Source organism: Schistocerca gregaria, chromosome 2 (genome assembly GCF_023897955.1).
Source record: "Schistocerca gregaria isolate iqSchGreg1 chromosome 2, iqSchGreg1.2, whole genome shotgun sequence".
NCBI classification, from domain to species: Eukaryota; Metazoa; Arthropoda; class Insecta; order Orthoptera; family Acrididae; genus Schistocerca; species Schistocerca gregaria.
Window position 1 is genome coordinate 381,710,261 of NC_064921.1, and position 18,221 is coordinate 381,728,481.

Sequence of the window (18,221 nt, forward strand, 5' to 3'; positions counted from 1 at the left end):
AGGACAAAAACTTTTGCCAATAGGGAATTCACCCTCTTACACAACAATGACGTAAGAGCATAGAACGTAATGAAGACTATATAGAAAGATAATGCACGTTAAAAGAAATGTTGACTGATGTTGGCACCAAATTCTAACTCTCAAGAATAAACAAATATGTTGTGAGAAAAATACTGTGGGGCACAATATTTATTGAACGAACCTCGTAAAATTGGCTGTAGTTGACAGCGACTACTGTCATCAGTGCGTTCTTAGCCACTGAAGTTGGCTCTGGTGGCTGTGGTCTCTTTCATAATCGAAGTATTCACAGTACACCTTGACGCTGTTGGTTAAGAAAGGCCCTCTGCTCACGCTACAACGGAGATGGAGCATGCCAGTCATTGGGCGCGCACTGAGAGCGCACTGCTTGCTCTTCCTACAGTAAGGCCTTCGTAAGGCCTTGCTACAACCCAGTCACATGACACGTCAAAGTGAAACATACGTCATGTTGATGGGATCCTATTCTCCGCCACATAATCGCTAGTTCTCATTGAATTAAGCTCAATGTACAATATTAGTCGCCCTCTTAAAATAGCATACTGGTCGTTTTGGGGCGCTGTAGTTGGTATACAACTGCTAGGTAGTGATGTAATCCTCCGCCGCTGAGCGTCAAGACAGATACGTGTGTACGAGTGTACTGTTTGGGATCTCGGCAGTAAGATGTGTCGACGTGCAGACGGGACGGGTGGCTGAAAGTAGCTATCGTGTTTTGATGTGCCCATGAGCACGCTGTGAGGAAAGTTGCCCATCATGGAGTGTGTCTACGTGAATCGTGCAACATGTCCACAAGGAATGATGTACCACTAGCAATCATGCAGCAGTGCATAAGAGGAGTGGTCGTACAAAGATCCCAGTCCAGTGATTGGAGAAGAGTCACGCCTTGCGAAAACGATAAGTTTCACGTGAGGAGAATGTTTTCAGTGAATGAAGGTCCATCTCAATCAGTTTCCGACAGAATATTGGAAAGCAATGAGCTTTTGGAGTTTGGTACCTCGCGAAAAGGCTATTGATCAGAGCGACACGTAATGTGATTCCTGTTCATTCAGCCAAGCAACATCGAAACTGGGAAGTACCTGACCGCAGATATTGTCTGACGAGTCACAATTTTGCATCTTTTCAAATGACGTTAGGTGTCGAATGTACCGATGACTCAAAGAAGCGTTTAACTCGCCTTGTTTGAAGGGCGTTTTTCAGGCTGTGGGTTGTTTAGTGTTGTTTTGGGTGTTTTGGTACAATTACTTGGGTACATTCGTTTAGATAACCGTGAACATGAACGCGATCAAGATTGTGCGTTTCTTCCACATCTTCATGATGAGTATGCTATAGACAGTCCAGTTTTCCAGGATGATGTTATTTGTAGTCAGTGGATTGTACACAAACGTTCCTAGTCTGATAAATAAACGTCGTGTTACTGGGGCGTCCCGTCGGGTAGACCGTTCGCCAGGTGCAAGTATTTCCATTTGACGCCACTTCGACGACTTGTGCTTCGATGAGGATGACATGATGATGACGAGGACAACAGAACACCCAGTCCCTGAGCGGAGAAAATCTTCGACCCAGCCGGGAATCGAACCTGGTCCCTTACGACTAACATTTTGTCACGCTGATCATTCAGATACCGGGTGCCGACCCTAGTTTGATGAAAACTAAGTGTATTGCACAACGACTGACTCGATAAATCATGCGGTTGTAGTCACATTTAAAATGCCCTGGACTATTGGGAAAAAAGGAATTTCACGATGTTAACGTCCCTTCGACATCGGGATCATTAAGTACAGTGGCTATTAGGAACAACAGATGAAACTATACAACTGACAGCGCCGCAGTTTGGTGGCTCTACGTCATATGCCAGAGCTTAACAAACTTGTGAACTCGCGGCTATTATAAAGGCTTTTCTTTTTTTCTTTTGTAGATTCATTAGTCTCGTGAGTGGTTTGAGGCTGCCCTCCACGAATTCCATCTCATAGCGGGATTTGTAACCTACAACCTCAGTTATTTGCTGGACGTATTCCAATCTATGTCTCCCTCTACATCTGTATCTAGCACCATTGAAGTTATTCCGTGATGTCTTAACAGATGTCCTATTATCCTGCCCCTAGCAGCGCCGCGTAGCCACGCGGTCTTGGGAGCCTAGACACGGCGCGAGGCGTTCCCCCTGTCGGAGGTTCGAGTCCTCCCTGGGGCATGGGTGTGTGTGTTGTCCTTAGTATAAGTTACTTTAAGTTGGATTAAGTAGCGTGTAAGCCTCGATGACCTCAGCAGTTTGGTCCCATAGGAACATACCACAATTTTTCCAAAAATTCTGCCCCTCCTTCTTGTCAGTGCTTTATTACCTTATTAGTCGACCTAACTTTCAGCATTCTCAAATGATTCGACTCTCTTCTGGTTCTCCCTTAGTCAATGTTCACTACCAAATAATGCTGTGCTCCAACCGTACATTCTCAGAAATTTCTTCCTCCGATTAAGGCCTACGCTTGAAACCAGCAAACTTCTCTTCGCCAAGAAAGCCCTTTTTTCCTGTGCTAATTTACTTTTTGTATCCTCCTTGCTCCGTCCATTTTGGGCTATTTTGCTACCTAGGTTGCAGAATTCCTTAACTTCAACTACTTCGTGATGACCAATTTGATCACTAATTGCATTTCTGCTACTCCTCATTACTTTCGTCTTTCTTCGGTTTACTTTCAATCCATATTCTGTACTCTTTAGACTGTTCAACCCATTCAACGGATCCTGCGCTTCTTCAGTTTCACTGAGAACAGTAATGTCATTAGCAAATCGTCTGACATTCTTTCATCCTGCTTTTTAATCCCACTCTTGAACCATACTTTTGGTTCTGTCATTGTTCCTGCGATATATAGCTAGAAGTGGTGTTACGTAGCATCGCTATTGTGCCTCCTGGGGGTGACTAGTTCTTTGTTCGGTGTGCTCATTTGTGAATATTCCTGCGTATTGTAACTTGCCAGTAGTCTGCTAGGACTTCTTCAGGCGGCTGTGGACAAGAGCACACGTTTTTTTTTTTTTTCTGTGACAGGCGTGGGTGCAGACGCTGACGCTGCTGTCGGTCAACTCTCGCCACCTGTCGCTGTACCACCTGCTGCGGGAGAGCGAGCTCTCGCTTTACGGAGACGGCACCTTCGCCGACTTTCTGCAGAGCGCCGACGTCCGCCGCGCCATACACGTGGGCGACGCGGAGTTCTCCAGCGTCGGCCAGGTCAGCCGCCTCTCATCTCCACTACTACAAGATGTTACCCAGCGCAAGTGGCAAAATTTTGCCATTGTGCTACAGTAATAATAAAAAAAATAAGCAGCACGCAAGAGTCGTTTTTGTTTTAACGTACTGCAATTTACACTGAAGTGACAAAGGTCATTGAATACCTGCCAATATTGTGTCGAACCTCCTTTTGCATAATGCAGGAACTCTACGTGGCATGGACTCAATAAATCGTTGGAAGTTCTCTGCGTAAATATGAACCCATGCTCCCTTTAGAGCCGTCCATAATTGTGGAAGTGTTGCCGGTGAACGATTTTGTGTACGAACTGATCTCTCGATCATGCCACATAAATATTCGATGAGACTAATGTCGAGCCAAATCATTCGCTCGAATTGTCCATAATGTTCTTCAAATTAATCTCGAACAATCGTGACCCAGTGACATGACGCATTTTCATCCATAAAAGTTCCATCTTTGGGAATTTCAAGTATATGAATGGTTGCAAATGGTCTCCACGTAGCCAAACACTACCATTTACAGTCAATGATAGGATCAGTTTGACCAGAGGACTCATTCATTCCATGTAAACACAGCCCACGCAAATTACGGAGCCAGTACCAGGTTGCGCAGTGCCTTGTTGACAACTTGGTTCCTTGACTTTGTTGGGTCTGCGCCACACTCGAACTCTACCATCATCTCTTACCGATTGAAATCGGGACTCAACTCGCCACGGTTTTCCAGTCGCCTAGGGTCCAACCAATATTGTATCGAGCGCAGGAGCGGCGCTGAAAGCGATGTCTTGCTTTTAGCAAAGGCTTTCGCCTAGGTCATCTGCTGCCATAGTCCATTAAGGCCAGATTTCACCTTACTGTCCTATCCTAATGGATACGGTCGTCGTATGTCCCACTTTGATTTCTGCGGTTATTTCACGCAGTGTTGGTTGTCTATTAGCACTGACTACTCTACACAAACGCCACTGTCCTTTAATGTTAAGTGAGCTCCGTCGGTCACTTCATTGTTCGTATTGAGAGGTAATGGCTGCAATGTGGTATACTCGGCACATTATTGACACTGTCGATCTCGGAATACTCAATTCCCAAACGATATCCTAAATGGAATGTCCATCCGTCTAGCTCCAACTTCCAGTCCGCGTTTGACGTTTTAATACGCATCGTGCGGCCATTATCACATCGGACGATTTTTCACACGAATCACCTGAATACAAAAAACAGCTCCTCCACTGTAGTGCATAAAGCAATCCCGTCACTTTTCTCACCTCAGTGTTTAACTATGTCGTCTTAACAGTTGCGACTTAATACTGTTGCGATATTAGCTTTACCTAATACACTAATGCCAGTTACATTGTATATATGTCTGTAATTTCCGTTTTTTTATTGAAGCATTAATATGTCCTACATATTATACTTCGTCTGTACCTTACGTATCACTATTTCCGAATAAGGAAGACGGAAACCACAAAAGTTCAGTCTGAGCATCAGAATCGCAGATCCTATTCTTTCGTAATTTTCATACTAAATTTCCTACTATACCAGCTTTTTCTAATCACCATCTATAGCCTTTTGATTTACAAGTGTAGTAATAGTCACTAAATTGAATAAATTAATTTACGTATATGAATGGAATTGTTGAATTGAGTCAGATTTTTTAATTAATAGTTTAACATTGTGAGGAACAAAACAAAATGAAAACAATTAAGATAATAGCAGCACCATTTGTACCCAAACCAACTATTTGGCTGTGTATGGACTTGACCACAGCAATACGACTCTGATATGCGAAGTGCTACAAAAGAATCCCTCATACCCTACTCTAAAATCTTTAGAAATGGTTTTACATTTTCCTACGGCCTACACAGGCGAAATATTCGAGGAACTTGAAAGGGGCATGTACCTGCCTCAAACCACTCAGGCTTAGCTGAATCGGTGATTCCTGTGCAACGCCCTCTCCTTGCTAGATTTAAATTTGAAGTACGGCTACCTAACTTAAACTCTCAGTTTCTCCGCCAAAGATCTGTTGGAAAGCAGATCATCTAAAGAATTCTCCATGTTCCTTGCACAATACTTTACACGTACTTTCAAAGAAGGATGCTGACCTGGTGGTGTGAACAACGTGGCATCCACGCAGGTGATAGGGTTGATGTCACATGACAGCATGCGCAGTCGAAAACGGATAGTGACGTCCCTTGTTTGGGGTAATTGTAGCGCTGCTGAACATAATTGTAGCACTCGACTGTGGGTTGTAGTTATCATGACCAGAGCACTACAAACATGTTATCCTCTGTTTTATTTGCCTATTAGCACACACCCGAAGAGAAACAGCGTAATTTTTGTGCGAATTCCAGCTGATATTCGAAGAGAAATGGCATAATTTTTGTTCGTTATTTACAGTGTGCTGAAGCACATTAGCACTTTATCACCGTCTGCCACTTCCTAGTAATCACCCAACTTCCTCCTATCTAAGCCACACGATATTCATCTTACATATTCACATGATCTCATTTAAATTAACTGCATTCTGACGTTTAAAGTATACAGTTGCAACGTTGTGCGAGGATTAATATCTGCAGGTAGCCAGAATAACTCTCCATGGTCGTAGAAAATGCACTGTCTTATAAAAAAAAAATTGAATCACCTGGAGAATAGAAGGACATTAAATGGAATTTCTCAAGCTGAGAGGGTTTGTGACGTTATTTCAGTGATTACAAAATGGAATCAATTCTACAAAGAACTTGGCGTATGAGTCTACTTATCAGTGTGATGTTGCACCACCTCTGGCCTGGATTCGATTGGTAACGCTGTCGTAAGCCGTCGCACCCTCTCCTGAGGCATACTGGCCCACAACTGTCATAACTGGTCCTTGATATCCTGGTTACTTGCGCTGCAACTGAGTTGACATCCGACCTAGTCCCATACGTGTTCTTGTCACATCTGGTATGTCTCTGACCGTGAGAGAACTTCAACACTAGGCAGACAATTCACAGACGTACGTACCATGTGGGAACGATCGTAGTCCTGCTGAAAAAGAGCGCCATGATACTGTCGTAAGAGAGGTAACGTGTAATGATGCAGGATATCCATGATGTACCGTTGTGCTCTCACCGTCATATCCCCATACCATGACGGCAAGAGTAACACCAGTCTGCCTCTCTATAAAATTGGAAGAGTGGGACCTCACTCTAGATCGCCGCCATACTCGCTGACGATGCTGATCTAGAACTCAATGCTATGTCATTTATCAGCACTCTATGATTATCAGTCATGGCACCTCTCCAGATGCAGCCGTGCCTGTTGTGGTAGCCATGGCTGCCTACACGAGGGACAGTAGTTCCAAGTCAGGCTTCTGTTAGTCTCCCATCAGTTGTGCAAGATGACAAAGAATGTTTCAGGGATTCTCAAATGTGAAGTGTGGATGTGAAGGGGTTACGATGTGCTTTGTAAACAATATGGTGGTCCTCCCATGTGATAGCCAGACTGATCGGTCAGAACATAGTAGACGAGAACGGCTGCCACCATGTTCCCATACAGTCTAATTTCAGGCAACTGTCTGATCAGAATGCCCCATACATTTCGACATTGCACAATTCGACCAAATGGTGATCCACAATACGGACCCTTACAAAGTACGTCAGGTGATGATTAAAATACCAGTCATGAGTACGTGACATCCCCCTATACATCACAGTGATCACTCATGTGATGCGGAAAGCACTGCAGGATGCAACGCAGACTTATTCATGTGGTTACGAGTTTTATCTGGAGCGCTATACATCGATGAAAGGGCTTGAGAGCTGCGTTCACAAGAGTAAAGTGTGAAAACAAAAATATTTGGTATCATAGTGGCAATTTATGACAATTAAGAACGCTGCGTGAATTGAGTGCTCGTAGTATAACGTTGATTCCTTGCATACTTCAGAACTTAAAACTCTAACGGGATCTAGATTTCAAAGTCGGAAGTTTCCGTGCGTTACTGGTACTTTAGGAATGAACATATGCTAATAAATCTCCCTTCCCTTCATACGTAAAGAGATATTTCGTACACCATAATCCAAATATTGATGGTAAAAAATTATTGCATAAATTTTCTTCAGCACTATATTAAACAATAGTGAAGCATATACTTTTATCTTTCGTATCTGTTGCACCATGCAGAATGTCTTTTCTAGCACAGTAATGAGTGACAATAATTCAGTAAAGACGTAATAGTTTCACAGTTATGGCCTGATTATGGTGCCAAAACATTTGTGCCAGTGGATACAGCCCTGACTAGAGACTGGAGCGTCAGCCATAATTATTTATATGTCATGCTAACTTCCCTACTGCATTTCCCAGTACGTTGTAAATAATACGACTGAAGTTCAAGTTAGTGCTGTGGAATATTTTGATCTGTAACTACTTTTCAAAGTTGGTTATTAGGATAAGGTCTATGATATGAAGCATTACGATGTCAATCATTGCTCTATAGTCACAAACGTTTATTTCCTTTGCAGTTTTCGCCATGCCAGCTGAAACGTTCCAGGAAGATTTCTTCCTTCTTGCCATCTGCATCCACATCCACATCTGCATGGAACGCTCAAATCACACTTAAATGTCTTGCGGAGGGTTCATCGAATCACCTTCGCATTAATTCTCTATTGTTCCACTATCGAAGAACGTGCGAAAGAAGAATATCTATACTTTTCCGTGTGAGCTTTTTCTTTTGATGAGCGTTTCTCCCTAGGTGGGTTAGCGTTAACAAAATATTTTCTCGTTCAGAGGAGAAAATTGGCGATTTAGCAGGGCGCATCTTCAGATTATGTGAACATTCAAAGATACCATTTTTATCAGTAAAGCCGACTACGATGCAATTCAGTTAACGTGTGACGAATATATCCATTCGCATAACTCCCAAACTGCAAAATAATTCTCATCTAAAAGGACACTAAAATGAAAAGCCTTTGTTAAGTCCCAACAAGCAGATACGCCACTTTGTTTGGTGTACCATTTACTCATTTTATAGATCAGTTTTTCCGAATAGCGACACACTAGTGACTACGAAAAATAATATATCTCGATTAAAGTGACGTAATCTCGATACCAGACATTTCTAAATTTATATCTATACACAGAAATCCATCTTATGGTGAGCGATGGGGAGTAATTCCGGTACTATTATTTCCCTTCTTGTTCTATTCCATCGCGAATGGTGTGCGTGAAGAACGATTATTGGCAAGTCTCCATGTGAGCGCTAACGTTTCTAATTTTCCAGCGATGCACGTGGGAGGAAGTAAAATCTTGCCTGACTCTTCTCGGAATGAGTGCCGTCGGAATTTCAGTTGTAAATCGCTCCCTGACCCAAAGGTGGTCCAACCAGAGAAGGTGTAGGAAAGGGGTAAGTGGTACAGGATATGGGATGGGGAATGTAGGCGAATGTGGAAGGTGGGCGTGGGATGGGTGCATTTGTATTAGAATTTCAAAGAAGTGTAGAATTTAGCAGAGACAGAGTCTAACTAATATCGACTTGTTGTAGGATGGGGTGGTTGAGTGATTTTTGGGTTGTGGTAGTGGGGAAGAATGTAGGTACCACACACGGCATGTATAAGTAGTCTAATAGTTCTTATTGGTTTCAGGATTTGTGTTGGATGGTATGGAGGTATGCATTAGTTTTGTGTCAAGCTTTAGTCCTGAGGAAGGTCCTGGCTATATGTAGACCTTCGGTAGCGTGAGAAACGTATGGAACGATTCTGTCATAGAGGAGTACCCGGAAGAACTCTGCTGACCAATATTTTGAAATATCAATTCTGTCAAAAAGTAAACTGAAAAATTCGTTAGCCCTTCAGGTCATGGGGAACTGTGTTATTCAAAGACGAAAGCAGAAAGGAGAAAATGAAACCGAATTAGATAACTTTCACTTTAAGAACATACATCAATTCATTAGTTTGTAAATCTGTGATTAGCACATGCAGTTTACATCGCGAATTCGCATGTAAGGTAGTGTGGGACGACTGCTAACTCCTTGGCGCGAAGTCCATTTTGACTCGGTAGCTGACCTGCGTATCGGAAGGGCGTGTAAATGAATGCTCCGTAAAAATGGTTGCCTAGGTGCTAACAAAATACATTTACCAGTTATAACGCATTTGGGACGCTGCAACGAGTGCTCGGAATAGCTTCTGACTAATAGCTGGTTTTAGCTGCTCGCAGATACATGTGTGTTACGTCGATTAAGCAATGACTTTAACTAACTGAAAAAGTATAATTTTTGTCTGGAAACTACGTAGAACTCGTCAGTTCCACGTTTTAAAATCAGATGCTTCTACTTGAAGAAGCTTCTGGCTTCGCATTTGCGTGATTTCCGATGCTTAGTCTTTTTTCTCTCAAGCTGATGGCTTTCTGGTCTCGTGACAAAGTTTTAACTCCCGCTCTTTTGTTAGGATTAGAATCTTCAGTTGAGAATGCTTTTCATTTGGACATTTAGTATCATGTTCTGTTTGTTAAGGACGATTTAAAGACCCACGTGGCTGTGCGTTTTCAGTTCATATCGTTTGTCAGTTTCAGATTCTCACTAATGCTTTAAACTCAGAATTCTGTTGACATTTACTATCGATAATACTGTAGGTAACACGGCGATTGTCGTTGTTAGATCTGCAACTTTGCTTTCCCATTTTGCAAACGATGGCAATAACAGCAAGTGGTGGTAGAGAGGATCGGTCGCAAGTGTCGTAGAATGACCTTAGGCATTTGTAAAGATAACACCATCAAAATATTAATCGATCTGTGATTGCATCATAAAGTTATTCTCGATTGAATATGTCAAGAGTTCAGTCCGCGTCATCTGCGGGAAGTGTTAGTCAGTGCTCGATCCACATGTCGGAAAACCCGTCAAAACATACTTGAAAACTTCATCAAATTACTTTCGATTAGGAAAGTGGAATGCACTCGATGACTGTGATATGACTCTCAAAATGACAGAGAGCTGAAGTCAGTCGTCGTTTCCTCTCTAGCTTTATTGAAGCAGGTCCAGATTTCGGATAGTGCCTAGCCATTATCAGTGCAGTATTTCATTTTTAAGCATGCCCTAATATATCTACACTTGTTTTTCCGACTCCTGTTACAGTTCTTTCACTCATTCACAGCAGATGTAGACGTACTACGGCTTGCATTAAAAACTCTGAAATACTACACTGATAATGGATAGGCACTAGCCGAAATCTGGACCTGCTTTAATAAAGCTGGAAATGAAGCGACGACTGAGTGCAGCTATCATTTTGAAAACTGGCACTTTTTAAACGTGTAAATAGGAAGTCATAGCCCCAGTGCTGTATTCTTGAGAAATTGCTCGGTCTCATTACCAACTTTTTCGGTCAATGGCTCACATCAGCGCATCTGGTTATATGAACAAGTGCAAAATTGGATGGATTCATCGATTTTGCCAAAAGACTCAAGTTATTCCATCGCGAGTGGACTTCCTTGTTAATGCATTGCATCAGAAGGTGATCCAGGGAAGGAAGAAGGTACAGGACAAGGGTGGGTTGGTTCAGGATATAGTTTGGGGGAGGTAGTCTGCTACCAGAAAGATGGGAGAAAGTAGTGGTCAGCGAAGCCCAATACTTTGAATCGTAATTTTTTAAAATATTTTTTACAATAAAGCCTCAAATTTACAAAATCTGTGAAAGGAAAGTTGCAGATCAGATAAGTAGTTTAATCTTTGTTCACCCATTTTTAAACTGTAAGCAAGATCGATGGACGTCTCGTAAGGGTGCGTATGGGATGCGTGTACCTGAGATCAACGTCTATCGACTTCTCTTGCAAATTTCAAGGTGCCAGACATTATTAGTTACCATTCCCTTTATTCATGTATTACCGATCAGGAAGGGACTGGGTGCCTCGACAGTAAATATCATATTTGTTACACTATCGGCTACTTTATTTTAGTATCTAACCATCTACTGCCCTGGCCAACTCCAAACAGTGTAACAACACTAATGTAATAGAGACAGCGGACCAGTGGGACTACCCTTGAATGCAAAATTGAAACTTCAGTGTTTCAGGCGCTCGCAGAGGCTACAGTGTGAAGTAATTCTGTCGACATACTGTCTAGACCGACAGATGAACAACAAGGCACCTAACACTCAAGTTACTGGACACTGACCCCGAATAGACGCAAAATCGGGTTTAGTATCATTTATAACGACCATTCGTCTAGCAATAGTGGTGATGGTGCAATCATTAAATGCTCATCAAACGTGTTAAGTTCCAATACAAATGAATTATCTGTGATGTATTGAAATTTGGACAAAGTTCTTTCTGTAATAATCTCGACTGTAGTGTTCTCCTAGTGGGTCGACTAGCACGCTTTTGCCGTATTCAGAATGACGTTGCCATACACAGAGTGATATGACGATATGCAGTCTCAATACCTTTTTGCTGTTGACCAGGTGTACGCGAAGATGGTGCCGCGCTTCATGTCGACGGCGCGCCACTGGCTGGAGCACCTGCTGGACTCCGGGATCCGCGTGCTGTGCTACAGCGGCCAGCTGGACCTCATCGTCGCCTACGCGCTCTCGGCGGACGCCTTCCGCCACCTGCAGTGGCAGCACGCAGCCCAGTACAGGGAGGCTGACAGACAACCATGGTGTGTAGTGTTGTCCTCGTATCCACACCTGAATGTTCTGCTTTTGTATGCAATCTCTAAAAACCACTACTCTCACACTGAACACCGTCGGATTTCCTGCACTTCCTACTACGAGGGGAATCCGACAGGTGATGCAACACTTATTTTTCTCGGTCAGTTTCCTTTGACAAAATGCGGAATTTGATGTGGGACATTTTGGAATATTTGCGTTTTAGCACCTATAGTTTCATGAATATTCCGTCTGTGGCGGCGCTATAGGCAGCATTCAAAATGGCGTCTGTAACGGAGGTGTAGTACAAGCAGAGAGCTGTCATTGAGTTTCTTTTACCGGAAAATCAGAACATCGCACATATTCATAGGCGCTAGCAGGATGTCAACGGAGACCTAGCAGTAAACAAAAGTACGGTGAGTCGTTGTGCGAGGTGCCTGTCGTCATCGCAACAAGTCGCGCAAACTTGTCCCATATCCAGCCGGCTGCAAACAGCTGTGACTCCTGCAATGTTGGAACGTGCTGACGCTCTCGTTCGACGTGATCCACGAATCACAATCAAGCACCTCGCTGCTCAGCTGGACGTATCTGTTGCTAGTGCTGACACACTCGTCCACGCGTTGGGGTCCTCAAAGGTGTGTGACTGCTGGTTTCCTCACCGCCTAACAGAAGACAAAAGATCACCTTCAGACTTCCATCCGTTAGGCCCAGTATGTGGATGATGGGGAGGCTATTGACGAAAAAACATGTTCTTTGCAACGTCGACCAATAGAGTGGTACAATGTGGTCATAGAGGCCCTCTCAGTTAGGTGGCGGGAGCTCGTCGCATTGAACGGAGATTATGTTCAAAAATAGAGTTTTATAGCCAAAAGAGTAGAGAATAATTTGCTATATTGGAATCCTGACTAAAACCATACACACTACCCCGCCCCCTAATCTTTCACCCACATGCGGTCCTAAGGAAACTTTAACTCTTTCTCCCTACCTGGCCATGTAATAAGCCCTTGCTTCCAGCTTTAACAGAATAGTCCTCTTCATGATAGAGCTACTCTTTACCTCCATTCTCCTCCGCTTCCTTCCTGCGTCCACTTTGGGTCATTGCACTCCTGAATTCTTCCATCCCACGTTCTTTCCAAAATACTCTTGCTCCAATAACTCTCCTCACCTGTTACTTATTTGCTGTAATTCCAGTAAAGTGTAGTACTCAATTTTCATACAGAATATCATGAGCGAACTGTGTACTAAAAAAAAGCAATATTTTACTTAAAATCGACAATACATAATCGACTGAATAATTTTAAAAACATGCACATAGTTATATTTTCAACATTTTTAGAAACTGTATTTGTGTATTTTACTAACGTCCTTAGCAGAATAACCCGGATAACCGTGAGCCTTAGTTCGCCGCTTCCCGGATTCGGTGAAGCGCTCCAGCCCCGGATCGCATCCGCCCAGCGGAATAACGACGAGGGCCCATGTTCTGGCCAGCTTGGGCGTGGTTTTTAGGCGGTTTCCCCACATCCAACTAACTGAATACTGGTACCAACCTCCCGCCTCAGTTACACGATTCGCAAACATTTCGGACACTTTGTCACGCTTTCACATGGAATAATGCTAAACACAAACGGATAACAAATTCTATGGCAGGGATGGGGGTAGGAGGGGCAGAGGGAAGGGGGGGGGGAGGAGGCGACAGGTGCAAAGCCCGTGTAGATAAGGGATAAGGTCAGGGAAAAGAAGTTCGCAGCTAAAGGGCGGCAGTAAACCACCGGCAGTCCAACTTCGCCCTGATGTGCGAGATACTCAAATAACAACACAAGAAAATAAAAACACTGTGAAGGATGTTGAAAACACGATATCTTTCGTGGCCTCATACCAGTGATTGAAATAAATTTTATTTCATGTGAAACAGCCTGTGTGTGACAGCTTTGTTAAAAAGTATTTTTTCCCTCTTTGATTACTGCCAAAATATATGTAATTTAGGTTAAAAAACTTTGCATGGGCTTACGTGAATTCTGTTCAAAAATGTTTCATAAACGTGATACGCGTTTCATATTACTATTCTGAATTTTACAATACATTACACGAATTGACGCACTAGAAAAAATATCACTGTCATTTTGACTCACAAAAAGTATAAATACATTCATAACTTAGATCTTAGATCTGGAATATCGTCTCTATAGATCGGAAATCTAACGAAACTCATAACTATTTCAAAAATATTTGTCCCGGAAATACGCATCAGTACTCATACTAACAGAGTTATTTTGTAGCTTCATATGAGTCGAAGTAGGTACATGACTATGAGAAGCAAGTTACTCCTTCTATTTGTGATGATCAGAAGTTTGCTGAAGCTTTTACCGGCGTAGACAATGAAATTTTGTAGATTGAATGCTTAATAGTGCCATGGCTATACTTACTTTACATCCTATAACGCGACGTCAATCAAGCGCGTGGAACACTTCAGGTAAAATTTTTGTATTTCACTTAACATCTCAGACTAACGGTGAACCTACGAAATATTTTCGAAATTTTGTGCAGGTGTCCCACATAGCAGTTAAGAAAGCTCATCATCTCACAAAAGCCCAATGCAACGTTGTATTTTCTTATTATACCTGTTTTCTTATTATACCTGTTTTCTTATTATACCTGTTAATGCGGTGCTGAGAGTGTGAAGTTGCTGCAGTACAGGAATTCAGGATAATAAATGCGGCCTCTACTACCATCTGTTAGTTCACAGCAATATCAAACGCTCTTAACATGACTAAGAAAACACGATTACGGTTTAACTACCTGCAGTAGTTTCACGCTGATACGCCTATATTCATTGTTATTGGTTCTGCACCCTCAAGATTTTTGACATTTTCTCCGTAAACGCAGTCTATACGTAGCTTCATCTCTGTACAACTAGCAAATTTCTTTCAACAGAACTTCCACGAAGTTCCTACATCCCCTCCAACTAAATATGCCTTATGTTGCGGTTAAGAAAAAGAATAATAACAAAATGCTTCAGTTCCGGAATTTATGTACGCGATAGTTGTCTTGTTGCTGTCTTCAGTGGCGATCTAGCAGTTTACGTTGCTCCTAATACGCAAGTTATCATTGGATAAAACACGCAACATGGAAGTGTGCGCTTCACAAACACAATCATCATTAAACAGTATTCTGTGTTTTGCCATAGTTTTATTGTTATCACTCATTTTCAAAATATCCTCTGTTTATTCTTTAACTTGATCAAAAAGTAAGTATTCCGGCACATTCCCAACACACTGATGAATAAACACTCCAGTTATTAAAACGTTGTTTATTTTGTTATTATATACTGGAGCTTTTTTGTAGTGGAATCTCAAAATGGTTTTACTATCAAAGTCTAAACCAGTCGGGAGTAAAATGAACTTTCTAGCAACTGGAGCTGTTGTTCATACGTTCTCTACTCAGTTGTGAACCAGCAGCACTGTCCAGACGTGGAGAAACGTAATTCCCAACACAGTTGCATCTATGAGCTACAAGGACAGCTTTTTTTGACTTCTCGTGGGCCTTCCATTGATTAAACATGAGCTTTTTACTGGCCATGTTTGCTTCCATCAATACTACTTCGTAGCTTCAGTTTTCCTTGACTTGTTTCTATGACTGTAATGCACTGTATATTTTGCGAACGTTATTGTCGTAACAACATCTCAATTTTGCTTTCAAATATGATCAACGTTAATGTTTCACAGTCCGTACTTTAGTCTCACTTTTACAGGTACGTTGGAAACAGCCTCGCTGGATATATGAAGACCGGAGGGAATCTGACAGAACTCCTGGTTCGAGGAGCAGGTCATATGGTGCCAACGGACAAGCCAGAATTCGCTCTTCAGATGGTAACGGATTTCACAAGGGGGAGACTTCCTTGAACGTCAAGACATCCAGCGGAATGTATCACTGAGAGGATCCGATAGACTGCCGAATTTACGTACCTATGAACGTGTGTGGAGTGAAGCAAGTGGACAAAGAGTTGGTACTGATTCACTGGCACAAAGTATTTCGCTTTGCTGAATGACTGTTAATCAAATGCGAACCAGGACATACAGATGTTTTATTAAATAGTCTTGTGTTTCTGTATCTAAATCGAAATTAGTATAGGTATGTACGGTTGATGCATAAAGTATGTCAGGTCGAAAAACGACGTTTTGAGAAGGAACTTCTAAGCCACATCGTAAATCGAATTATTAAGATAAATTACATACAACAATGAAAATTGATTCTTTATCTTACTTCTTAATTCTCTTAGTTTTAGCTCCTTTCTTTATTTTACCTTTTATTTGAGGAAAAGACGAGAACAGTACAAGACAATAAGGACCTAATTAATTTAAGACTGACGAATTGAAAAGCTTTAAGTCTTGTAGATTTGCACATTATTAATTTCATACTCACCATCCTTTTTTCGTAATGAATAAATTACAGGAAAATTTAAAAACAGCAAAAACAATCATTATTGTCACCTGCTGTTAAGGTAACTACATAGCTAACGATGCAACATTAACAAAGAGGTATACAGGCAAACGTCTCTGATGCTATCATTTGTCCTTCATTCGCGTTAAAGGTAGAGAAATACTCCTGAGATAAATTTCATATCAAGCAATACAACGCCTTGTTTTCTTATCTGTTCTTTGATTCAGAGAAGCTGCCAACTATCCTCCTACTCGTAAAATCAACTCTTAAGTGGTTCATCTTTATCAGGTATTGTTTTACAGAAGATTACTCCGCAATCATCTTTACAGATTCGTAATCATATCACAGTGGCTCTGTGACTTAGTGATAACTGTTGTGCACGACTTCATACACAATGGTAGAAAGAGGTGGGCAACTGGGTGGTGCAGCAACTGTCGTCGTAGGAACGCTAGACTGGAGCAGAAATGATAAAATAGCCTTTTTACCTGTCACTTACCACTTCCTTCGCCTCTGGAAATGTTTGTTGATGTGAAAAATGCCCAGTTGCGCCATGGGTGGGAGTCCACGTTAACCTGTAGGTTCCTCTGTAACTGGCTGGGTGAGTCAGTGCAATGGTCGGGGGAGGGCAATGGGATACCACCCCCAAGAAGAACATGCCTAGTAAAGATGTGTGGTGTTCACAACACTCTTACGACTGATGACAGTATTACTTATTTAACCAAATCACATTTCGCTATTGAAAGTCTGAGAGCTGTCGTCTATTTTACATCGTTGATGCTGGTTTATTAACAGCAGTGAGAAGTTTGGGCGCTTTTCTTGAACTAATTTCAAAACAAGGAGCGGGTTAATTTTAACACACTGATGACGCAGCTACGCTCTCTTGGTTCAAATGGCTCTGAGCACTATGGGACTTAACATCTATGGTCATCAGTCCCCTAGAACTTAGAACTACTTAAACCTAATTAACCTAAGGACATCACACAACACCCAGTCATCACGAGGCAGAGAAAATCCCAGACCACGCCGGGAATCGAACCCGGGAACCCGGGCGCGGGAAGCGAGAACGCTACCGCACGACCACGAGCTGCGGACTACGCTCTCAGGCGCGAATATTCAATAGAAGTAAGAGTAGAGGCTACCGCCCTGTCGACAGTGCGTTTATTAGAGTCGGAGTACAAGCTCGGATAATGGAAGGATGAGGGAGGAAGTCGGCGGTGCCCTTTCCAAACGAGCCTTCTCGGCATTTGCCTGGAAATCACGGGACACCATATTTTGCCTGCCACACGGGGACTGGAACCATCGTCCTCCAGAATGAGAGTTCAGTTTAATAACCGTTGTGCCACCTTGCTCAGTTGTAATAGGTATAACTATGTAAAGGTACCTTTTTTCTTTCATCAACACTCTAAATTTGTATTCCGCCAGTGAAAACTTGGGATAAATTACTAACAGTAATCCGTTAACATAGTCATATTTATTACTTATGTAGCGTATGGCTAGAGTCACATCACACAAGAAAACATTTTTTCTTTAACAGTACATATACATACAGGATGTATGGAAATTCCCACTACAAACTGCTAGGACTTATGGAAGAGAGTGAGTACATAATATTTTCAATAGAATCCCACATCCTGAAACGTACTGTTTCCTTTCTACGATGGTTTCAATTCAGATGTGTAACTCACCCACTTCTGCTTGAGTCACAATACAATAATTGGACAACACCTCGAAAGGAAACACAGCGAAACATCCATTTATCACTAAAGCACATTTTTTATACTGTATTAACACATCATATATTTACATTATTTCAAAATTACAATAGAGAAATAACACAGCTGACCAGCTGCATATAATTGTTTAATATATTTAACTAGGTTTCGAAACCTATAAGGATGTCTTCATCAGAATGAAAA

The 18,221-nt window shown here is 42.1% G+C and overlaps 1 protein-coding gene across 1 annotated transcript in view; it reads left to right on the forward strand.

Moving 5' to 3' along the window:
- LOC126320637 (venom serine carboxypeptidase-like) overlaps nucleotides 1–16,115 on the forward strand; it is a 107,087-nt gene extending 90,972 nt beyond the window's left edge. Inside the window, exons 7-9 of the mRNA XM_049994082.1 lie at nucleotides 3,071–3,250; nucleotides 11,683–11,879; nucleotides 15,617–16,115. Of these exons, the coding sequence (XP_049850039.1) occupies nucleotides 3,071–3,250; nucleotides 11,683–11,879; nucleotides 15,617–15,767 (528 nt within the window). The 3' untranslated portion in view covers nucleotides 15,768–16,115. The remainder of the gene's footprint in view (nucleotides 1–3,070; nucleotides 3,251–11,682; nucleotides 11,880–15,616) is intronic.
- The last annotated feature ends 2,106 nt before the right edge of the window (nucleotides 16,116–18,221 follow it).